This window comes from Betta splendens, chromosome 14, assembly GCF_900634795.4.
Source record: "Betta splendens chromosome 14, fBetSpl5.4, whole genome shotgun sequence".
Taxonomy (NCBI): Eukaryota; Metazoa; Chordata; class Actinopteri; order Anabantiformes; family Osphronemidae; genus Betta; species Betta splendens.
The window spans coordinates 10884714-10909233 of NC_040894.2; the positions used below are offsets into that span (position 1 = coordinate 10884714).

The window sequence follows — 24520 nt, forward strand, 5'->3', positions numbered from 1 at the left end:
CTCTTCTATATGGGATCTGTTAATATCTGTGATCTCTGTCCTCAGATTCGTGCACGCCTCTGAATTTCACCAGCCCCGCGTCCCATGGTGATTATAAAGCCCGGGGGGCCACGCTGCCCCGGATGGGCTCCGGGGAGGCCCGGGGTCGACGGGGCAGCACGGGGACTCACAGGGTCAGGGAGGGCGCCTTGGAGCAGAGAGAGAGCCAGGACAAGAACAGGATTCCACCCGGAGGAAAAGGAGGCAACAACAACCGACAGCAGCCAGGTAACGGAGGGACAATAATGGCCAAGGTGAAAGCTGTGCAGCTCCTGTAACTCTACTCTCTCCCCGCTTCCACTTTAGAGTTTGGAGACATTCTTCTGTACAGTCGCCCCTCTTTCCCACCAGGTAATGCCCAGAGGGAGCTTGATGATTGTATTTCATCCGGTTTTATGTCAAGGGGAGACTCAAGGACCAAACAGGGAGGTCAGGTGGCACCTGCAGGACAAGTGGAGGAGGTAAATCATAGCAGTTCCACATACATGCTGGTTCACTGACCAGTAACCATGGTAGATTAATAGAAACACTTTGTTTTCACAGACCCTGAAGAGCTAAGAGGAGAAGCACAGGACGATTATCCTGCAGTTGTTTCAGACTGAACTTTACATGACGGGGAAAAAAAAGACTAAAAAGAAGTAAAATACTGCACAATACATGCTATTCTTTTCTACTTGGGATCATTAAGTGTTGGGGGAAAAAGAAAAAAGGTGCTCTCGTGTCTAAGTCTGTGGACTCTGATGCGCTGGCTGCCCAGTAAAGTGAGGCGAATGCACATTTGATGGCGAAAACGTGATTGAACTGCTTGATGCGGTCGTATGATCTCTGCTTGTCGGTTTCTAGTTACTTTAATGTACTTCATTGCCAGACATCTTGTAAATTGTCGAGGTTGTTTACTGCCACAGAAGTGCTTCGAATTCAGATTTTATATAGCAGTGTTAATGTTTTATACCGTACGTGATGTACATCTTGTCTTTGTATTATTTGTCCTACTTTGGTTATAAAAGCACAATCACTTGATTTTATTCTGAGTCTTTATATGGATTTCAGTCTGGAGCTAATCAATATTTGGAGTCTTATTAGTCATCAGTTTAATTGCAGGCTGAAAAAAAATGGTTGTTGATTGTGTTTGTGCGCTCAGTTGAGTTCATTTGAGCTGTCGTGTGTACTGAGAGGATTGCATGCAGATTCACCTCCAGGAGCTTTTGCTAAACATCTTGTTTGCTTTGTTCAACCCGGTAATGAAAGTTCTGCTCATGGACTGGTTCCATTTCTCCTTTGTCCTCTGACTTTGTTTCATTTGAACTTTTCATCCTGGCCTTAACTTCTGGAGTGGGACTGGACAATGCACCGAATTAACTTATTCTAGTCTAGGAATTTACTCATATTCCAATTCACATATTAAATTCTACAGGAAAACAGAGGTTCAGCTAATCTGCTCATTCGTGAGATGTAAAATCAGAACATGGACCCATTTCAAAGTAAACTAGCAGATGAAAGTAATGAAATTTATTATATATGACAAATTTGCTATTGTTAATTTATGATTATAAAGTAAAATGTACATTGTTATATCATTTTGGTCATATTGTCCAGACCTGTTCTGTAAGTTATATGTAAAACAAATATGTCACTTTAACTTTAATAAATATTGCTGTTCCCTAAGCAACAACAAACTATATTGTAATCTTTAATTCCATTGTCTATCTGTCTGCTACATGTAGTCACGGATCCTAAACCACAAGAAATCAAAATGATACTGTAAGTGAAAGCGGGAGATTATAGGCATAGTGAATATACTTTAGAACTGTAACTGCCCAGCTCTGTGTCTATGAGTACGAAGGATGGAGACGGGAACACTGAGGATGCGATGATGAGACGCGCCGTTTAATTAACCTCACTTGTGAATCTTCACGGAGCCTTTCGCAGGTGTTCTTACCGTGCGTGTGAGCAAAAGAGGGCAACTATACCTAGACTCACACAGTAAGTGGTGCATCATCCACAAGTGATTATATAATTATGCAGAATTCACCGTGATGCATTAACAAGGTGGATGCTGCATAAGCTCCACTCAGCACTAATGAGTGAGGTGAGTGGCTCACGTGGCCTTTGGGTCCTTGCTTGTTTTACCTCAGTGTGGTGATCTGCTAAATGTGACTGCGACTAAGAATAAACCCTCAAAATCCAGTATAACGACACATTCTTCCTGTTTTTTTGTTTTTAAATTATGATGATTTGTGATCTTATATTCACCAAATTCACAAATAGGAGCTAAAACACAAAGAGTCATGATCTTGTATCATTTTCGTTGAACTAGCTTCGACTCAACTGAAGCAAATGTTCCCATTTTCTTTTTTTGTCATGTTGGTTCTCAGACCTGCAGTATTTATTTCTGCAGAATCGTTCCCTTTGCACCAGATGAATGAATATGTTATAGATCAATTATTACTTTTTGCTTAACAAGTTCACGTTCCAGAGTCCTGTACTGTTGTAGAAGGTTACCTGACCCATGAGGGACACGCGTCCACAGCTGTGATAATAATAATGAAGCCTTTGAAAGCGCCACTCAACCAGACTGGGAGATGACCTTGCAAGTTGTGTAGGAGAGCGGCTCTGAGTGAAGCGTCAGTTTTGTCCTTGTACATGATGTACGAACAAAATAAACAGGAAAGAAAATGTGGGAAAAGGACAACATAAGGAACCAAGGCCACACACTGCTTTATTAACATCCACTCGGCCACAGCAACACAGACGGTGACTAATCCTGAGGCCATCAGCTGTAATGGTAGAACTCTTCCATGACACCAGGTGAAGTGAAGATGATGGTTGAACTGTACACAATGAACAATAAGTTCAATCTGGAACGCAGCATCTTATGTCACCTGCCCACAGCTGCAGCTCAACTGTGTGGACCCTCTTTCTGTCCAGTTATCACGTCAAATGTGAAAGCTCATGTCCACAGTCACTGAACAGAAGTAGACTGTTTATCAGAAATAAATATTAAACTCTTATTTTTACCTCTAAGGTTAGACTCATACGCAGTATGTGGACGGACATTATTAAACAGGGAGCTGACTGTGTGATGATGTTACCACGGCGTTAAATGACTCATTCGTGCGTTCAGACCTTTCATTAATCCTTCCCAAAACTTCATTTCCAATAACTAATAGAATTCCGATTCAGCTGTGCGTCAGTTTCAGAAATGGCCGCCTTCATCGTCCCCATCTGTGTCTTTCTTTCCTCCTTTCAAGGACGATCGTCGACGGTAGGTTATTCACAAGTGTTTGCCTCGATATGTGTGTGAGTGTGTATGTGTGTGTGTGTGTGTGCGTGCGCGAGCTGCCAAGTTTCATTTTCAATTTTGCCATGTCTATCCAGCAGATTGTCCACAATCTGTTGACAAAGAGCCGGCCATGACAGCTAGGGCAAATGTGGCACAATTGCAGAGAAGCTGACAGAAAAAGTGAAACCGATGGCCGTCAGCGCTGAATAACTCTTTATTATAAGGTGACTGAGCGGTGGAGGAAGCGCGGCCGCTGATGAAAACACCTCCTCCGACCAACCGGCTCGAGTGCACCACGTGTCGCCCAAAGCCCAAATGTCTTCGTCGGGTGTTTGTGAAGATCCGGCGCGTCGTGTTTTCAGAACAGGTACAAGCACTCGTTCAGGGAGCAGGAGTTGCAGCATAATGAGGTTTATTGAAGATGTGCAGAAGGCACAGTTGGTGGTGGTTGGGTGGTGTGTGTGTGTGTGGGGGGGGGGGGGTGAACAACCCAAAATCATCTGGAGGTGATGAAGACATTGATTAGCTTCACAGCCGCGACATAAACAGGTGGTGTCAGAGATAGGTGGCATTTCTCAGCTCCGAGAGCCGGTGTTTTCCAGTGTCATTAACATCCTCAGAGGCAGCGAGGGCGTCAAGGTTGAGGACTGTGGGGGATGAGGTGACACCGGGCGTGGAGCGAAGTTATGAGCGGGGGGGGGGGGGGGGGGGGGGGTTGTAATGGGCTGCAAATTTACGATTCCGAATTTATTGCAGCAGTATTTGAGGAAGATTATTTCTCTTAAAGCAAGCAGTTGGTGAGGAATTAGGAGGTGTCAGAGATAATGAATCTGGAGCCGAGGCGGAACCCGCGGCAGCGGCGGTAAATTCACGTTTGTTTATGGAGATATATCGCTGTCTGTCACGGGGGGAGGAGGACGGACGCGCTGTGGCAGACGAGCGGCGAATGCGAATGAAAGATGCGGGAGGCGTCGCTCGGGGCTGAGAGGAGGCGCCGAGGCCGGGAAGTGAGATTTTAAAACACGGCGAGGCTCAAAGGGTTGATGGAAAGAGGACGGGAATGAAAATAGACCTCATTCAACCTGAAATAGCACAAAAGCGACACAAAAGGATAGAAACCGAGCAGCTACAGGACCTTTTCTGGTGCTATTTAGGTTGTAGCCACTTGTTTTTAGTCTCCTATTCGGTTTTATTTTATTCACAGGTCACTCACTGGTTTCCATATTGAAGCCCTTGCTTCTGTGCAGCAGGCCACACATGCACAAAGAGAAGCTCTGCAGCCATGAGGGGTGAAGACGGGAATAAATTGGCCCACGAGGGAGACGGGGGCCGGGAGACCGCCGGCCTTTCTGCCCCGAGCGCGGCTGAGCCGCAGAGCGGGAGCTGCGGTCCTGGACGGGCGCATGTAAAGCACCGCCAACGCCGACGAATGCTGCAATGAAGCGAACGTCACCCGTTCAAGGCCAGGATGCACATAATCGTAATGAAATACAGCCTCAGATCCACTCACAGTGAGCTAGAACTACTGACTGTAGTCAGTGACTGTTATGTCCTGTGCAGTATGTTTTGAAACTGATTCTCATACAAGATCCCACACAGTAAAAGAATGGTGTTTATTCACTGGCATCACCAAACAAACAGCTGCTCCGGCATCAAAAACTGATTCATTCCAAATATTCCCTTTTCCCATCTTCATCCATGGCTTTTGCTGGGAGTGGGTGTCCAGTGTGTGATGAGCCGGTTCTTGGTTGAAGGACTACAACATCATAAGTCTAAACACCGGCTCCGAACCTCGCAGCTTCTACAAACTCTCTGTCACTTCTTACCCTGAAGAACGGAAGCGCGTGCAGCATAATGCAACAATCCATTATGTTTCGCGCCGGTGCCGTAACGCTGCTATCGCACCATGGTTCCATTTACAGTATGTGCGATGTTGATGTTTGCAGCAGTCAGACAATTACAGTGAAACCGCAGCCCGCGTGCTCCATCCTCATTACTGGCTTCTGTAGAAAACGGGCCCGTCTTCTAAATATTTCCTGGTCGCCACAGAAACCGAGCAGTTTAAAGCCAGATTGTTCTCCAGAGGCCTGAACAAACTACCTCGGCGATGCATTTGTGGCAATAAACAGATTTTCAGCTTTCCAGGCTCCTTCAAGTGGCCGCGCGTATTCCAGCGTCGGCGCATTGAGTGTCATTTGTTAAAAGACACAACTGCAGCCGGGCGAATGCAGGTGGAGCCGGGTAATTGGGCCCCCGCGGGCTCGGCTTTGTATTCCTCTCCCTCCATTAAATCCACATGTGCGGCGCCACAGGCTGGGTAAATTAGGATGAGGGTTAACGCTCGGCGCTGAGATTGCGGGTCAAACTGTGTCAAAGTGACTACAAAGCGCCGGCGCCGCCGTCCTCCCAGCGGGTCGGGCAGAACCCGGCCGTTTGGATTTAAGGCTTAAACGGCGGGTTGCGCGTCTGCCCGTCTCCAGATACAAACGTTGGCAGGTCGGATCGCGGGGCTGCTGTGACGGCCCCTAAGGCTGCGTTCTCCAGAACTGTTTAGCCCAAGTTGAATGTAGGTGGTCCAGAGATAAGGATGAAGGTCCATCATTTTAATGAACGGAACATCTGCACGTCCCACAGACAAATCACATTAACAGCGGCTGCGTTTTTGTTTCTGATGGTCCTCGTCACCTTCATCATTCATCATTAGGAATAATGTGGATGCTTTCCAGTCTTTTTCTGTCTTCTCCCATTTCTGCATGTTCATTTCTTCACTCAGTGGGGGCTCGTTCTGATTCACGTGGTCGGTTTGTGTAATTCAGAACGCCAGGTGCTTCCTGTCGCTGCCTTCACTGTCTGCTTTGCTCCATCAGGTGTTTTTCATCATCCTCTTGACATTATCCTAGTATTTTATGACGCTGAGGTCAAGTGACCGGTCAAGAACAATAATATAGTGGTCATTAGAACATTTTTTTTCACTGTGCAGGTGCTAAAGTAGTTTTACGGAAATGGAAATCGGCATCTGTTTAATGCTCATCAGCACCTGGAAGCATGAAATCCTCCAAAACGCCTCGACTGCAGAGCCGACTGGATGAACAGATACATGTAAACGCTGTGGACAAACACCAGCAGACGATGGAGCACTTTGAATCATCAGCGACTTCTCTTCTGGACTCCCAGAAATTGATTTCCAAACATTAGTTGTTACTGGAGCATCCATGTTGTCTCTGATCCACGAGAGCGAACAGTCGGAGCCTTTTTCCCGAAGACGCCAGCGTGCTCTGACCCCAGACTCAGTGGATTCCTACAGAAGCCCTTTCAAGTTCTTGGCTCAGCTTCGCTTGAAGGTCTTCTAAAGGCTGCTGTCGTTCCCGTTGCTTTGGCACATTTCTATTTCCTTCCCACAAATTTGGTTCAATCGAACCCTCCCGCTCTCCCTCACACTTAACGTTTTCCATGAGATGCTGATCTTGGATTTTAATGAACTGTAGTGTTTCAAGCAGGGTTTTTACTCCAAAATAAAAACGGGATAAAAAGGCAAACAGTTTGTCAGAGTCACAGAGGTGTGATTTTCACATACACGTTTTATTTTGCATCAAATTGATTGAAAAACGGCCCTACTGTATGTGGCTGTGTATTCCTGAGGGCAAACCAATCTGGCAGGTGAAGAGTCTTCAAAGGAGATCCATTCTCAGAACAACGATCAGAACACGCCGCCCCAATAAGTGTGACGGCAGCACAATGTGAATCTCTTAGGCAGAAAACACTAATTGGCTGCGTTAAAAAAAAAAAAAAAAAAAAAAAGCTCTTTGAATTTGGGCAAATCTGTCAAATCTTTACATCTTTGCAAGATGGTGTCAAGGCGTCACCGTTTCTCAGCGCCGCACACGGGAACAAACATGGCGTGCGTTCTTTGATGTTTGAACATCACGGTAAATGACAATGAGTCCTGCATCATATGTTTCTTCCCTGTGACTTTTAAATAAACAAGTCTCTGCTCCACTAAGGTGACGCCAACTCACGTCCATCTTCCCATTGCTCTTAATGTCATATTGTCATCTGAATATTGCACTATCGTCATGCCATTCTATCAAAGAAACAAATATATATATATATATTTGCATATATATATATATTATTTATTAACATATTCTTTTTGGGACTGGCAGAGAAATGAGGCCTATTTTTCTATATCTTTGCTTTGGATACTGCAGCTGGAGTGCGGTTTAGTTACCATACAGATGTTGCGGTAAACATCTGGGAGTCATCGCTGGTATAATGCATAATAAGACTCCTAGAAAGACGCGGCCTCTTAAACACAGTCAGGTATTTTGGCTTATAATTTCCAAGTATTTATCTGCTCTGTCCTTGTAGCGTATTGTCACAATCGATTAAGAGTTGTTATTCTCAGAATGATCACAGCACAGCCATGAATATGTGGCCTGTTTCTGTTCAGCGTAGACGTCCCCCTTTGCCGTTATGATTCTCCTCCTCAGCTTAGCTGACAACGGGTTTGTGCTTATTTTCACCAAAAAAAAACAAAACAAAAAAACGCTCTGTGCAAAGTACAACAATACAGTAGCTTCATCAAAATAAGCTAACAGTTTGAGCATCAATAAATAAATAAAAGTAAAGGAATCACAGTAATAAATCACAAAAGAGACGATGAAGGGTTTGGCTTGCATAGCAAAGCAAATAAAAGAGAAAACATTAAAAATATATTTACAAATTATGCAAGTCCTTTGTCGTTTGAATTAGTCACTTCTGTTGTGATTCGTCTTCGTCTCATCCTCGTCGTGCGAACAGTTGTACACCATGTGACAGAAAAATAGAAGCGGACACGTAACATACTGTTTACTCTTTTGAAGAGAGGGGATGAAAATAACACTGTGAGACTGGTGTCTGTGTCTGTACATGACATTTACAGCTCTGCATTTCATCTCGCACCCTGTTCCTCCGTCTTCGTCCTGTCTCATCTCCGTCTTCCAGAGCTTCCGTCTGTGTCGCCGCGACAGAGAGAGATAGAGGGGGAGAGAGCGGGCGAGAGAGAGAGAGGGAGAGAGCGGGCGAGAGAGAGAGAGAGAGAGAGAGAGAGAGAGAGAGAGAATCTGTGGCGCTTACAGACACGGTGTCCTGGGACGAGCAGCGACGCTTCACAAAGACTCTGTAAGTGACAGAGAGAACACAATGTAAAATGCAGGATCTGCAGCATCTCAGCTTGGCTTCCAGCTATATATTGGTGGGATTTAAGGTTCAGCCAGTCTACAAACTGCAGCAAACTGCTTCTGTAGCTTGACCTGTGATTGTCATTCTGCCATTAAAGTGACATGTATCTGTGAGGCAGTAAAATAGCACCCATAAGGTTGAGCAGCTTTGGTTTTTGTGACGTGTGACCGTGTTTCCACGGGGACTCTCACTCACAGTGTTCCCGTTTCTCTGTGCTGTTGGTGGGGGGGTCTGTGCCGGGTCTCTTGTGGGGGCCCCGGCCCAGGGTGGCCCTGCCGGACGCCGTCGTGCCGCTCCAGGAAGCCATGTGCTGCCGCTCCAGCGTGGACACGGTCACCATGCACTCGTCGGACGGGTCCGAGGCCGCCGCCGCCCACGAGCTGTGCATGCGGGAGCCCGCGGCGTGCAGGGACTTGGCGGCGGGCGCGTGGGCTGCTCGGTGCAAATGAGGAATCAAGACTCAGACCCCCGGTCGCCGGGTTCCGCGCTAACGGATGATCATCTGACAAACAGGCGGGAGGAAGCTCACCGTCTGCGTCGCCGTCTCGCCGTCTGGGCAGCGTCCCGACCTTCTCCGTCTGGGGTTTGATGCCGCTCAGCGGCGCCCTCTTGTGGCCGAGGCTCTGCGTGCTCTGTCCTGCACGGTCCGCGGTGGCCGAGCCGTCTGCGGGGCACTGGGAGCTCTTACCTGCAGCCAAACAGCAACGGGAAGATAACTCCAGCTTATTAGCTCATTGTTAACAACTCAGACAAAGGCTTTAAAACCAGATATTACTCAGGAATGGCCAAAATAAGCACTGAACAAGCACACATTGTGGCAGCCCCTGTGGAAATGCTGCCACCACGCTGGCTTTGTTCACGCATTGATCCGCTGGACTGAAGACACCGTCTCCCTCTGCCTGAATGAACCGCTAATAATATTATGTGACAGCTAAACGCGGGAGGATGAGCTGTTTGCATAGCTAACGCGGGTAAATATTTAAAGGCACACTGACCTGCGTTCTGCCCCGCGGAGGGGTGATTAAAAAGAGCCGAATCCTCTGCCTCTCATGACTTATCAAACAGTGGAGTCTAAAAATGGTCCAGGTCTGTTCCTCTGGGAGAGACTTTCAAGTTTCCCTATGAAGGAGCCTGTTCAGATCAAACCCTATTTATAAAACCTTTACTTTAAACTCTGCATTATATGTATCTATGCGAATATGTGTGGAGCAACTTTTAACAGGCTGTCCAAATAAAGCAGCTGTTAACATGTGGATATCTGCGTAATTATTACTGGTGAGGCCATAAAACGTCTGCGTGGTCTCTGCGTGTCAATCACGGGCCCTGCGGGTGTCTCTGATCTGTAAAATCCTCCACAGCCACTACTCGCCAAGTGCACGTTCATGATCTTGTAAGTGTGTGGTTTAATTGGCTATCGCCCCCCCTATTGCCCTGCTGATAGTCCAGCCAGGCAACACGCTGCACTTTTCTGCCTCAGTAGCCCACGACCCGGCCGCAGGACAAAACGATGAAATTGCGCGATCCTGCGAAACCCTGATTATGTTAAATACGACTTCCTGAGCGTTCGGCGGCGATTTGAGAGAGACTGCAATTGAAGAATTGCTTTTCACAATGGCTTCGACTCTGACACGCTTGCTGGAACACAAGGAGCAGCTCTTCCCGAGTGAGTGGCTGTAGTGATCCGAGCTACAAACGGGTGGGGAAACAACAACACGATTATTCCTGAACCCGCGCTGCACACACCTGAGCCGCTGAGGTTTTCCACGCCGTGAAAATCGAAGCCACACAGGTTCTTCGACACCACGGCGTATCGCTGATCCTCCTCCTCATCCTCGTCTTCGTCAGACAGAAGGGTGGCCCCCAAATCGGAGCCCAGTGCACTTGACATGAAGTCCATAGGCGGAATGGTGCTGGGGTTGGACATGTTAGGGCTGCTCTTCATGTGCCTAATTAATTGTGGGGGAAATATTGCACATTAATGGACAATATGCTTTTAAAAAGGCAACAGAGGTTGGATAATGAGGCAAAATACGTTTCAGAAGGTGGAATCAGTGCATATTCAGGGAGGCAGAGGATGCTCTGTGCACAGACTGTGAATGCCTGCAGTGATTTCGCTGATTGCGTTCTCACTGCTGGTGTGTGTTGTGCTAACACAATGGAGTTGTAATTGGACCGGATAAAGGATATCTGGATGGGCAGGGCTGTCACCAGCATGCCTGTTATCTCCTCCACAGCTGTCCTCCATGATGGCTCCCATCCCTCCACAGACAAGATGCATGCATAATTACCAACTCTATTTACTGATGTCAGAACAGCATGTTAGGCTGAACCCAGTCATTACCCTCCAGCACGTGTCATCACTGGCTTGTCAAGTTTTCCAATGCGCCATCAAAGGGGTAATCAATGTAGAGCTCGCGAGAGACAAAGAATACAGGTCGGAGCCGACACGTGTACGTACGGGCGCTTCCAATCACGCAGAGACCGGCGATTGATATGCAAAATTCAAACTTTCAGCGAAATGAAATGAACGCAATTACAGGTATCTCTGTAGAAACAAGGCCGTCAAATGACCGCTTTCAATCCAATCACAAGCGCGTCCCACTGGGGAGCGGCTCCTCACCACGCTTGCTTGGCCACCTCGTACTGGTACGCCCGGGTCAGCTCGTCCAGGTGGGCCTGCAGGATGGACTGCATCTCCTCGTGGTGGGCCGAGCTGAGGGACGAGGACGAGGGCTGGCCGAAGGAGGCCGCCGCCGCCGCCGCCGCGGGCGAGGAGGACCGGCCTCTCAGGGGAGGAGTGGGACCTCGCTCCTCCTCGATCTCGTTGTCCAGATTCTGGTGGCGGTAGGTTTGGAGGGACATGGACGGGGCCCAGCTGCCGTCATATCTAGCATGTGGGCGAGATGGCTCCAGAGTTAATGAATGCCCTGACTTGGCAGAAATGAATCATCACCACCATTTTCTTCTCGTAATGTTAAGTATTTAAAATGGTAATAACCTTTTTCTACTTCCGTTTAACCACTATTTATAGCTCAAAATGAAAACTGGCCACGCAGGAAGCTGTGACCTCTGCGTTTGCATGCGTTGCCTTTTACTTCCTTCCAGGGCAGAGATTGATGAGATATGAACGTATCCTACCCTCCTCCGTGGTTCTCCTGGGGATAACAGTCAAGGTCAACCTCTGTGCCGGGGAGTGGGTGCATGGGTGGTGGAGGCAGGGGCATGTTAGCCCAGCATGTCCCATTTGATTTAGAGGCCTTTGATGCACCTTTCGCCTTCTTTTTCTTCCCAACCTTTGCACCTGAGGGTCAGTGGAGAGAAATGGAAGCTGATCCTTCTCTACACAACAGCGAGACGCACAACCCCCAAAATATCTTGCAATGGATTCACACACATGCAGTTGTTCCTGTAGAGCTATTTTCTGTCTTTCTTGGTTATCTGAGCCTTTTTTCTCAGGCTTATCTCCGGCCCCGCTCATTATTTCCCTTTCTAGTGTGCTGACTAAATGTTGATATTTCTTAGAGGCACCAGAACCCGCGGTGAAGCCCTTTTAAATCGTATCTATACAAACCCCCACTTGCTCTACTTTTCCTCTGACATTTATTCGAGCCCGCCGTGTAAAAATACTAACGTACAGACAGAAACGCCCGCGTGACTTCACCAGACGCATGTACACTATACAAACAACTCAGCACCGAGGGATTTTACGCCACCTCTAATCAAGTTAACCCAAAGAAGTGCGTCATGATTGGGTGACATTTCTGGGCTAGATAAGCTCCCAGGGTAGAATTTTGATGAAGACTGAAGAGTAATTAAGAACATTTTCCTAAGGGGCCATTTTCAGTGAATATGTAAATAAATTGCCTCCTTCCCTTTTTTTTCTCTTTCTCTGCTTTAATTTGCCTCCAAACTCCCTCGTAGTAATTCCACTGAAGGAAAACTTATTGCCCGTCTTGTAAAAATGTTGCTTTTACTGGCCGCTCAAGAGAGCCAAAACACGGGGGGCTCAGTCCTCCAGTCGTGTCCCGTACCACTGCCAGGCCGCCTGTCGGTCAGCGAGTAGCCCAGGTTGGCCATCTCCTGCTGGGCCTGGAGCGACGCCTTCCAGCGGGGGTCCGGCCTGTCCACGGCCAGCTCGTGGAAGCTGTTGGACTGGAGGATCTGCGTGGTGGCGTACGGGTTGGGCTGGCCGCCCCGCGCCGGGCTGCTGTAGCCGGCCTTGCCCATGAAGTCGATGCTGCTGTAGATGGCGCCGTCCGACAGCATGGTGCCCGTCTTCTCCACCGCCGCCGAGGGCAGCACGTCTGTGACGGGGGGGGGGGGATCATGGAGAGATACTTTCACATAGAGTTAACGATCTTTAAGGTCATTAGCGCTCCCTGCTGTCGTGGCACTCTGTATTAGTTAAATACAGGTCTCAAATGGTCTTGATATAAATGAAAGTGATTATCTACAAGCATAATTAGCATGCGACACACTGTGAGGGCCTGCTGGAGTGTTCACAAGAGGGACACTCGATACGGCGATAACCTTCAGCTCTGCAGTCTCTATGTATGTATGAAGCCTGGAGCCCACAAGAACAACATACAAACACACAAAAACACAACACAAACGCTCTGGACTATCAATCTTGTCCAACCTTGGGAAATGCTGTGGCAAGAGTATAAGCAAAGGGAACTTTTAAGCCAAATATCAAGCTTGTCAAATCAAATTAGCAAAGCAGAGCCCTCACAGGCTTATTAAATTTGAGAGCGCGTGCGTTTGTTTGCGCGTGACGTCCTGTCACCGCGCTTCCCCGGGGGGATGAACATCAAAGCTGTCACAGCAGGCACGGCTGAAACTCCGCTCACCCCGGCCCCGTTCGCCCTCCTTACCTCCTCGGCCGAAGTTGCCCCCGCCCTTGGGGCTCCCGAGGCCCCCGTTTGCCGGCAGGCTGGTGGAGGGCCAGGAGTCGGCCAGCCACGGGAGGCCGGGGTCGCCGGCCTTCAGCAGCCCCGGACGGCTGTTTGTGAGGAGACAAGGGAGGAGGGTGGCGCATCGTTAGAGATCCCGTCTGGGCTGTAACCGCGCTGCATCAACAACAAATTGATGCGAAAAACCCATTCAGCATATTCGCGCCCGCGGAGTCGCCCGGTGCACGGGCAACAATAAACAACGGTGAGACGCAGAATGGCAAGTCTATAAATCAGACTTCTGCTCCCCGTAACTCCACACTCCTAACTCTCCCCGAAGAAACGAGACGGGCCTAAACACACACTAAATCCACTTTAGAGCCTTAGCACAACACAAATTTACATTTTGAATTGAGAATCATGGACAGCCCCTGGCAGATCGGCTACACTGCCGCACCGTCTCCATGGCAACAGAGACAGCAAAAGCCCATTAGGTAGTTTAGGGAAGCTAACGTGTCATTCTGTTTTAGTGAAACACAGCAGCCGCGAAGATTGTCTCTCACTTCGAGGTAGCAAAGTTGAGAGGAGCGTCGCGTGGTTATGTTGAATGTTATGTTGAATCAGCTGTAATCAGAGGACAGAGCATCCACAGCCTGCATACGTTCACCCGCCGCAGCTACACGGAGCCCGTGACAGGGGACTTGTTCACAGCTGACTCGGTGATGGCTCAAAGGTGTTCAAACAATTATGTCAATAATTTCCCTTTTAAATTACACATACATTTGCATAAATTGCCTCGGAAACATGCTGATAACACAATATGTGCATGTGCAGTGTGGCGAAGTGGGTTATTTTTAGTGCATCCTTTTCCAACGCTGGTTCTGGCTCTGAGCTTATCTGCTTGCTTAGGTGTGACAAAGTAGGAAGCTGGTAACACAAGGGGGCCCCGGGGAGGGGAGGAGGAGAGGGGAGGGAGAGGGGGGGAGGGGCCCTTTAACTTTTCAAAAACGCCAATTCACCTCTTCGACACTCTTTCATTCTCATATTCAGAAATCCTCACGTCCACCGTGCGTGAGTTTCGGCACTTTGTTGTGCGATCGCTGTGCTTTTCAAGCCCCCCCCTCCTCCCACGACCTTGCGCTCTGCCAGCCACCTCAAATGAACCGAGTGAGGGCCCGTGAATAAACCGGCGGTCCACCTGCATTAATTGCTAACACTCACTTCAAAGGAGTGATTAATGATTTCATCAAGTGTACATCGGTGGAAATCGTACACCGAGGTGAATAAGCAGAGGGGGAATATTGGAACATGTATGCAAATCCTATTCATCATGAAAGAACTCTTCATCTCAGGTATTACAATGGGCCTTTGTCACTGAGAAGGCAGAGTGAGCGCCGAGCTGTGGCACTAAAATGTCAGTGGCAAAGCTCTAGCTGTGGGGTTCCTTGATTCTTATAAGGCAATTTAAATTCTCACCTTCCGTTTCTGATCAGGCCTCTGTCTCGCTGGAAAGTGACTTGAGAGAGAAAAAGCAAGGGAGGAGACAGAAAAAATAATTACACCACAATTATTTTGTCTGGAAACGGCGCAGGCGTGCTATCAATTAGAATGAGTGATGGACCAGCGCACTCAGGGGACGTAGGCAGCGAAATTAGTGTGGTATTTTAAAGCGTGAGGCACAATGTAAAGACATACCTGCACGAGTAAAGGTGAAGGACTGAACTGCAATTTGAGAAGAGAGAAGAGAAAAAAAAACAAGGGTTCATATTAGAAAATAGATAAAGTGAAATGGAGCGTGAACAATTCATGGAATCAGGTGTGGAACAACCAGCGTTGTTTCGCTGGCGGGTTGTGATGAAGCGGGCGGCGACGCGTCTCTTCGCTGAATTCCAGCATTTTCCCAAATTGCACCGATTCCCCGAGGGGCGTGGTTCAAATGGAGGCCACATGTTTGACCCCCGTGACCTCCAGGGCATCTGCATCACCGCGCTTCTCTGCATCTTGTTAGCGCTCCTCATTTTACGTGGACAGATTCGCTGTCGGTGTTTTAGAATTAAAGCCCTCAATTTGTTCGGCGCGACGGGATCAGAGAAGCAGCACTCAATCACGTAAATCCCCATTGAATTAGGAAATCGCACAGCTCCCAAGTCAGCGCTTTGATACCTGCAATACAAATTAGGATAATGGTGCACGGCTATATGCTTGACTCGCAGAGGGATAAAAGAATATTTCATAGCTAAAACTCAGATTCGCTTCGTGTTGCTCTGCAAACAACAGCAGCTTTGTGGTAATAGAGGGGCATGTTAAATTACTTATCGGGCCTGGATGTATTAGAGTGCCGAGATGCGGTGCTGATGGAACTCAGCACGGCTGATGCACATCAGCGCACACTGAATTAAAGTAAATAGGGCTTATTTCCATCTGTGCCGACTGTATGTCCTTTGTCCTGCGTATCAGCCGGCTCAAACAAAGTCACGTCTGCGATGGCTACCGCTTTCACAGGAGGGAGGGCGAGCGAGCGAGCGAGAGAGAGAGAGAGAGAGAGAGAGCGAGAGAGGGCTGTGTTGATGCAGAAGCATGTAAATTGATTTTTCTTGTTTCTCACCTGCGTAGTTGCTCAGCTCCTTCCGTTTTTTCCTCCTCCAGTAAAGCCAGGCGCTGAAGCCCATCAGGACGATCCAGCAGGCGCCGCCCAGCCCAGCGATGAAGGCCGGCTGCTTCACTACGTCTGAGATGCTATTGTTGCCCTCTGAGCCGGTCATTACATCCCTGAGTTCTGCACCTGGGGGGCGCCGCACACACATACAGCCACACAAGGAAAAGAAACAGATGAACGCTTGAGTGAATTTAAAACTACTATATATGTTAGGAATAAGTAAATAAATTATTTGAATCAAACATCTTATTTAATAGTAAATCAACCATCTTAACTATATAAAGAAGCTATATTTGCTGTTACATTTGAGTATAAAACAGTGGATATAAAGCATCGAGCTGCACCAGAAAAACTAAAAGGCAATAAACACGCAGGCCAGCTGGGATATAAAAAATAGGCAATGAAAAGAAAAAAAAACAGCATCAATGCACCCAATATGTAGGTAGACTTAATCAATTCAGCGGTGCACTTATCAAGTGGAGCTGCAAGACACGAGATTGACAGAGCAGCTCTGGCAGAGTTTGATTTTCTGTTGCGGCTACTGTGCTGTGAAATTAGATTCACAGTCTCCAGCAGGAAACTCCCTCCGTCATTAAGCTCCAGTCCACAAGCCTGTGTTTCCCTTTCTCTGCGAGTTGAGGGCGTTATTATATATCAGTCAAAAGTCGCGCGAGGAGAACATTTGGCCTGGGCTCCGTTATTGATTTGGGGCTTATATACTCCTGGCATCCTTTAGGCATTTGATAAGATGCGAAGGGCTGATAAGCTCCTACAAAAACACTGTCTACTTTGTTAGCACCAGCTGCCCACATATTGACGAGGATTACTGATATAGCTAACAGTATTTGGCACTGTTACCAGACACTACACTTAATGAACCGCTATTGATTTCTTACTAGACATCTGTGCAGTCTTATTTCTCGAAGTGTGATAAACTAATAAATCATTTTTCCAGACCTCCAGTCTATGATGGAGACCTGGGTTCCAGATTATAAGGTTATTTCATTTGTTCGGTGTGTGTGTGTGTGTGTGTGTGTGTGTGTGTGTGTGTGTGTGTGTGTATGTGTGGGTTACCCAGGATGATGAGCTGGGCTTTGCTCCTGACTCCCACCCCTGCGCTGGTGCCTGCTGCCACCTCCACGCGGTACTGCACCCCTGTCTGCAGACCCCCGACCACCACTGAACGGATGGTCGCGTCCACTGACTTATTGACGTGGAACCGTGTTTCGTTGGCCAAACACCAGATCTGAAGGAAACGCCCACGTGTCAGACGCATTCATTGTTGTACAGTGTATTCAGGGTGGCGCGGGCTCCGCTCGCACCTTGTACTCCTGGATGATGCCGTTCTGCTGGTCGGTGGGGGGAGGGTCCCACGACACGCTGATGGACGTGCTGTTATGGCTCCCCACCGTCAGGACGGCGACTTGCTGCGGAGGCGCGCTCGGTGCTGACGGGGCAGAGGTTTGCAAGTGTTACAGTCACAAAATAATTCACAATTCACAGTAGCACATTGTTTTCCAACAGTGGAGTGAGTGCTTGTGTTTTTATCATATCAGAGGAGGATTTGTCTCACCCACTCGCTCAATTCATATTCATGCAGCCCACCATACGACAAGCTATTTCCTAAGCCAGCGTGGCAGATGGCTAGCGGAGCCGCTTCATCTCAATTTCACATCTTTACGATAAGATTTGTTTTTCTTTGCATAACTGCTCCTACGATGCAGCGCATGAGTCCAAATTGTACTTTATTAATTGCTTAAATGATTCCAAGCGAGTTCAGATGTGAGAGAAGTGCTCTTTGCCAGGATGAAAATGGCTGGACTGGGCCGCTAGCATCACTTCTGTATTGGATTAGCACCACTGAGAGCACGTCCAAACGCCACCAAAGTAGCTGTATTGAGTTTTGCTTATCTGATTCTCCCGGCAGATCATCTGAATGGAAATGGTAAATGTTCACGTTCTGCACTGAAGGTTTTGGGATAGTTTCTGGACAGAAGTGCATCACAGAGGCAAATTAAACTGTCCTCTTTAATGGCTTACTTATTAAATGCACCACTTGCATGGACATGTGAGATTTAAAGCGGCTCCAGGCAGCGGGAGGCCAACACCACAGAGCTAATCATCATCTCTCTGAATGGACTGCACAGCCACACTGGGCTGCGTCTCCCATGATTCCCATTAAAACTAACATTATCTTCTGACTGGGCAGATGAAAGAACTGCTCTGAACCTAATTACGGAGCTACACAATAATAAATAATGCACCAAGCGTATGCGGGCACGCTGCAGTACTGTATGCGAGCACGGCGCAGAATGTCACGGCAGTGCAGGGAAGGCAGGTGGGCCGTGACATTTGCCACCTGGAGCAAAAGAGACAACCCTGGATACGAGGACTCAAAGTCTCCACATGGAGCACGAGAGATGCAATGAACACATATCACATAGAAACCACAGACGCCATGTACTGATCAGGTCAGATGGCATGTTATATATGACAGAGTGGAAGCACAGTAAGACAATACAACAACCATATGAGATGCAGTTAATTTTAATAACTGACTCCACCTACTTTCTATATAAACCTAACTATATTTAAACTGTGTCACCTTTCGGAAGCAATTACACAAACTCTTACAGATGAACAATCCATGTATAAATGAATAAAATAGATAAAAAAATTCTACAGATGAACCTTGTTATTCTATAGACAATAGCACATCCCTGTGATAAGTCTATGAACCTACTGTGAGCTGGGCTGGGCTCCAGCAAGCCTGCGGCCCTGAGGAGTGAACGTCTGAGATAATGAGCGAGTGTGTGAGTAATCTGTAGTAGAGACAAGTCGGCCTTTGCCAACATTCACATCCAAAGAAAACAAAGCTTGTCTACATGGCATTTCCTCCCAGGTCATGAACTATAGTCATGCAATGAAACCGTCATCAAGTGTTAAACCAGCAAGAAAGGACTCATCAGCAAACACACAGGTGAAATTTAGCACAACTGCCCAAAAGCTGCTGCCAACAGTTTGCTCATCCGCTCACCAGACAAAATGAGTTTTGCACATCTGGATTGTCTTGTTTTGCCCAAACACAGGAGGAGGCACAATATTGGTGTTTTAATATGTAATAGGCCACCAGTCGCCGCATCACACAGCCTCACACCACTGCCGAGTGTGCGGCTACTGACTCTCTGACCGCCTCAAGGATCAATGCAAAACTATATACTCTACATGTTATTGTTGAGTTGATCTTAAGTGCAGCGCAAATATCATTTCAGTGGTGCTGTTTCAGCAAACCGATGGAGCTCGTCCAGTCAGGAAGCATTTCCAGACAGGAAGCATTAAGTTTCCATATGTACAAAACAATCTCCCAGGATGAATATTGACCACAGTACCAGTAATGACTAAGTGTAATAAAACCATAAATGGTCACGACAGCAAAAAAGTGTGTGCTGTTGGGAAAGTGACTAATTCTGACGAACTCAGGAGCTGGAGGGTAATTTACAGCAATTAATGCTGAGGGAACAATTCAGCTTTTACTCACAGCTCTGCAATTAAACAAAAGATACTTAAGCCTAATGTCCTGATACACAGGGTGGAAGGCAGTAAACACACCCTGTTATGCAAATGGTTGCATCAATTTAGCTAATTAAGTTATGAATTACCAAACGTTTCTATGCTGTAGCTGCCCCTAAAGAAAACACCAGAACATGTAACAGTGGTGTGGTGACAGTGCTGTAAAGCCACTCCGCTGTCACAAACAGCTCACTGAAGGGTTGCGAGCATCATTAATCTTGATGCACACTTTTTTTTCCCCAGCTGTGACCTCAGAGACCACTGAAATGACCCCCCGGTGTTGCACAAAGCCAGTGGCACGTTCCCAATCTGCTGCAGATGGATGGCCAGTGTTGTCATAATTCTGCCGAACAGCACATTTCAACACTCAAGAGTCTTGGTAGGTTAATTAAATTTTTTTTTGCCTTCGCCAGGATGCCTTGTTTCCAGAACCTAGCCCCCAGTAACCGGAGCGTGCGCCTCGGTCTGCAGGAGCTGCAGCTCCTGCCTGGGCGTTTTAATTGGACTCGGGTGGTTTGGAGTTTTCTCCTCCTCATCTGCTCACTGGGAGGAATGGGTCCGTCTCATCGTCAGATGCAGTTTAGTTTTACATTAATGGTCTCGTCATTGCTCTCAGTAGCAGCAGCAGTCTGCAATGAACTACACGAAGAGTTGCTCCTTCTCAGCCGGCAGCCAGAACATACATGAACCTAACAATAATAAATATTATATAAAAGTAAAACTGTGATAATTCAAGATGGACCTTAACATCTTAACCTTAATTAGTACGATCTGAATGTGCCAGAAGAAGCTTTGTTTTTTATTATGGTGTTGAACAATACTTAGTTACAGTGTGTTTCAATAATGAAGACAAGGTTAAAACACGGAGGTCTCTTCAGTTAAGTTCTATAATAAGCGTGCATGTTATGCACATTATTGTCAAATGCTCTGGATCATAAATGACGCCGTGGCGATGAATGACGTGAGGCATTAACCTAAGAACACTCAGCAGGTGATCCATTCAGTGGAAGTTACGTCCGTCTACGGTGGGGGGGGGGGGTCATGTGACACGGGGCTGGCGGGTGTGTGATGGTGACAAGGCAGCAGGGGGCCGCAGACGGGGCAGAGAGCGAGGGAGTTGAGCTTATGTCAAAGGAGACAGTTCCGCCCCCCGAACCCCCTCCCCCCCCACCCCTTTCTCACCAGCCCACGGAGGCCTGGGCTTGTCACAGACCCCTCGCTGTGCTGTCGGGGAGACCTGTTTCCACACACAGGGGACACGGCACTGCAGTAGTGGGCGCGTGTGGGTGGCTGCACTTGAAATGCCATTATCCATTACTATCTGGCTATGAAGCCATTACCGGCGGCTGCTAAAACAGGAGACGAGGAGGAATCGTTTACACCGGCGCGTTCACCCTCGATCGTCCATTTGTTGCAACGCGAACGCCTCGTTTTTGTGTTTTTCCGCTCACCTTCCTCCATGGTGCGCGCCGTCATGGACTCGCTGTCTGCCCCCTGGAACTCATTGAAGTATGGCCTCACTTTAATCTCGTAGACGATGCCTTTCTTCAGACCAGACAGAGTTATGTCCCTCTCGGAGGCGACCTTCAAGTCCTGAATCTGCCAGGGCCCCGGGGACGGCAGGCCTGACGTCTGCCGGTACAGGACGCGGTAGCCTTGGATGAACTGCGACGGATTCTCCACCTGAGGGGAGACGGAGAGCGCGGCATGAGCATATTCTGGGCGGTAACGATGAGGGAGGTGTCCTTCGCCTGTCGGTAAACTGCTTTGGATGAGCATTCGGTGTGCGTCCTCAACGACAACGGGCACCTGGTTAATCATACAGTTTATTTATCAGCAGAAAAGCTTTCAAAGCTCCAAAGAGTAAAACATGTAACAGATGCAACTCATGATCTGTTAACAGGGGACAGAGGCGGTTGTTTATCATCAGACTGGTCCATATATATCAGGATAGATCTCTTTTCTTCTTCCTTTCTCTGTGGGGATTTACTCGGCATTAACCAAATGATAGTGTGTCTAAAAGCGTGAAAATGAGGGGGAAGCAGGGCTCCACATATTTCCATTGCACATTGTTAGATGGAATAGAATAGAGTAGAATAGAAGTCACGGTTGAGGCCATGAATCAAAATAAATGACCCTCCTCTGAGTTCACCTTCCCATTGTCTTAGCAGAGGTAGGATTAATCAAGGCCCTCAGTTCACTGTATCCGACTCTCACGTACTCCTGTTATTGTCCAGAGTCATCGTTCTTAGTGTTTTTAGCAGTAGTTCAACTTTGCAAAGTCATCATATTTGCTGCTTTATTACCGTTGTGGGTATTTCTGAGTAAATCCTCAGCAGTCTCAGTAACTACACAGTCTATGGGTTGTGGATAGATATGAAAGATGATAGATATAAATATTTCCATATGGCATATACAGACTTTAAGAGCTCTGTGCGTGAATCACTCAGCTTCAGAAGCGTTTGTTTGACCTTCTGTAATGAATAAGTGCTCTTTCCATGGCTGGAGCCCAATCAACCAACATCTAGCTCCTTCATGGAGGGAAGGAGTCGCTGGAAAGTGAGCGCTGACCACAAATGTATATTAGCAACGTGCCGACTAAGAGCACGGAGCGAGCCCGTCCAGGGCGTGTCATCAAGCCACAGCCGCCGTCAGACGAGACACCTCGCCAGCAGACAGAAATAACATCTCCCAGATCCAGGGCCGACTGCAAACTGCCTCCAGAGGAGACATGTGCAGCACCTAATGGTGATGTATGTGTCCTGCGTGCAAACATTAGTCTTGATTCTTGCATCACCTAAAACCATTTTGAATTGATTGAGCACCAGCTGTTCAGTCAACGCAGAGCCATCCCATAATATTTAGCCTCTGTGCGTGTGCTAATCCAGAACACAGCGACCCGCCAAGTGGAGGGAACAGGCGGGTTCTGCGTTGTTTCACTGCAGGTAAAGCGGCAGTGGGACGACTGCTGCCTGTTTTTTAGTACTTACAGTCCATGTGACCTGCACTGTGGTGGAGCTGAGGACCACGGGGTTGTGCATGCTGACCACCACGTCCCCCAGCTCCTTCTGCACGCGCCGGTGGTCCACCCCCTGGGCCGTGGGACTGATGTCTGTTGGAATGAAAGGAGGACACGCGTCAGTGCTGCCTCTCCTTTAGAACCCGCCAAACATCTGTCTTCCTTCCTGTACCTTGCGTCCGGACAGGCTCAGACATGGGGCTGGGGTCGCCGAGCCCTTGGGCATTGACTGCCCTAATGATGAACAGATACACTGTATTGGGTCGTAGATCTTTGACGGTGAACTCTGTGGTTTTCACGTGATCCGCCACCGTCTGCCAGCTGTTACTCACTGACTGGCTGTAGAAAGAAGAAGCCTCATCAGTTGGGTTTGGATTTGCTTTTACTGTTTAAAATGGCTTAAATATACATTTTAACACTGTAACCTCAAATCTATCTAAACACTGTGTCTATTACTGCCCTGGCATGTTTGAATACCCACACAAACCCCCACATCTGTTACTGCCAGGAAAGTTCGGGGTCACTAAATGCAGCCTGGGGCCATAGGTCGCAGACATACCCGAAGGCCTCAATGACATAGGAGGACACCGGGGAGCCCGCCTCCGGTCCCGGTTCCCATGACAACGAGATGCTGCCCTTGGTAACGTCGGTGACCTCTGGCTTGGAGGGCGGTCCTGGGAGAGCCGTGGCGTTGTGAGCGAGGGATTCTACGAAGTCAGCGGCGTCTGATGAAGAGGAGAGAAGTAGGACATGCATGTAAACACGCCGAGCGTTCTTTAGATGACATTTGTATGCTAATGACGTCTATTGAAGCAGACCTCTGACATCCAAGTAGGCACTCCAGGATGTTTCTCCACTGGAGCTGGTGGCAACGCAGGCGTACAACCCTGAGTCAGACAGCTGAAAAACACATGAACAAACGGTAGTCTCTATTCTTTTCTGATCCAACTCACACATACAGTAATTCCCTCCTTTGCCTGGGTCTGACTGAGTCCAACCGACTGCTACAGACGTCCCAGTTGGTTTGGACAAACACTTGCATCAGTCTGGGCATCTGAAGGAGATTCGCGGCTAGCAGTACAGTAAAAATGCATTAACCTCTACTGGCCTGCATTTGGCTCGAGAAGAGCCTCAGAGTGGATGAGGAGCAACTTTAACACCAGGCAATGAAAAAAAGAGCCCAGTAAGAGCCTACATTAATTTTCTTAATTGATTTCCTCCAATAATACTCACCCTCATTCCGAGAGCCATCAGCATTATCATCATCAGTGCTGACACAGGAGCTATGAGATATGACAATCTATTTTATACTGGCGAAGCCTTAGGAATCACTGACAACTACTATCTCTCTGGAGATTGACACAGGCAGAGCACTTTTATATTGCAGTTCCTCCGTTATATTACCCTCTTTGGACTCCGCTCACTGGTCGCTGTCCTTGAGTCCTTGAGTCCTACCGCTGCCGCAGAGATTCAGGCTAAACAGCTGCGTTTAATGACTTATAAAAATCAATTCCTCGCTATTCATCTTTTAAAAGCAACCTGACTGCGCTTGTCTGCTTGAATTACGCTCAGCTGACATCAGCCGGCGGATGAGAGGACGTCTCTGTCCTGTCGTTGATTTCGATACAGGATGCCATGTATGAACTGTACATAAAAACACATGTATGTGTTTGGGTGAGTATGGATGCACTGTACGAGACATCCGTTTAATAACTGCTTATTGACAGTGCAGCGATGATGAAATAATGCAGCACAAACAAGAAATTTTGAAATTTCCCCAGTGAAGAAGACAAAGTGTGGTGGAATTGGACAAAGTAATCATGTGTGAGGACAAAAGATAT

At 47.8% G+C, this 24520-nt stretch overlaps 2 protein-coding genes across 3 annotated transcripts in view; one reads left to right on the top strand and one right to left on the bottom strand.

Annotated features, from left to right (window-relative positions):
• LOC114869959 (roundabout homolog 1-like) overlaps positions 1–1715 on the top strand; it is a 59283-nt gene extending 57568 nt beyond the window's left edge. Inside the window, exons 29-31 of the mRNA XM_029174516.2 lie at positions 46–267; positions 346–500; positions 583–1715. Of these exons, the coding sequence (XP_029030349.2) occupies positions 46–267; positions 346–500; positions 583–597 (392 nt within the window). The 3' untranslated portion in view covers positions 598–1715. The remainder of the gene's footprint in view (positions 1–45; positions 268–345; positions 501–582) is intronic.
• Positions 1716–6882: 5167 nt separating this feature from the next.
• Positions 6883–24520, bottom strand: part of LOC114869960 (roundabout homolog 2-like) — a 58770-nt gene continuing 41132 nt past the window's right edge. For both annotated transcript variants that reach the window (XM_029174518.3, XM_029174519.3), the window contains 18 exons: positions 23498–23579; positions 23239–23404; positions 22852–23018; positions 22651–22772; positions 21112–21343; positions 17413–17537; positions 17165–17336; positions 16040–16216; positions 15130–15156; positions 14911–14950; positions 13417–13544; positions 12574–12846; positions 11681–11843; positions 11163–11429; positions 10286–10488; positions 9072–9230; positions 8738–8974; positions 6883–8480 (listed from right to left, as the gene is read on the bottom strand). In XM_029174518.3, the coding sequence (XP_029030351.1) occupies positions 8479–8480; positions 8738–8974; positions 9072–9230; positions 10286–10488; positions 11163–11429; positions 11681–11843; positions 12574–12846; positions 13417–13544; positions 14911–14950; positions 15130–15156; positions 16040–16216; positions 17165–17336; positions 17413–17537; positions 21112–21343; positions 22651–22772; positions 22852–23018; positions 23239–23404; positions 23498–23579 (2742 nt within the window). In that variant the 3' untranslated portion in view covers positions 6883–8478. The remainder of the gene's footprint in view (positions 8481–8737; positions 8975–9071; positions 9231–10285; positions 10489–11162; positions 11430–11680; positions 11844–12573; positions 12847–13416; positions 13545–14910; positions 14951–15129; positions 15157–16039; positions 16217–17164; positions 17337–17412; positions 17538–21111; positions 21344–22650; positions 22773–22851; positions 23019–23238; positions 23405–23497; positions 23580–24520) is intronic.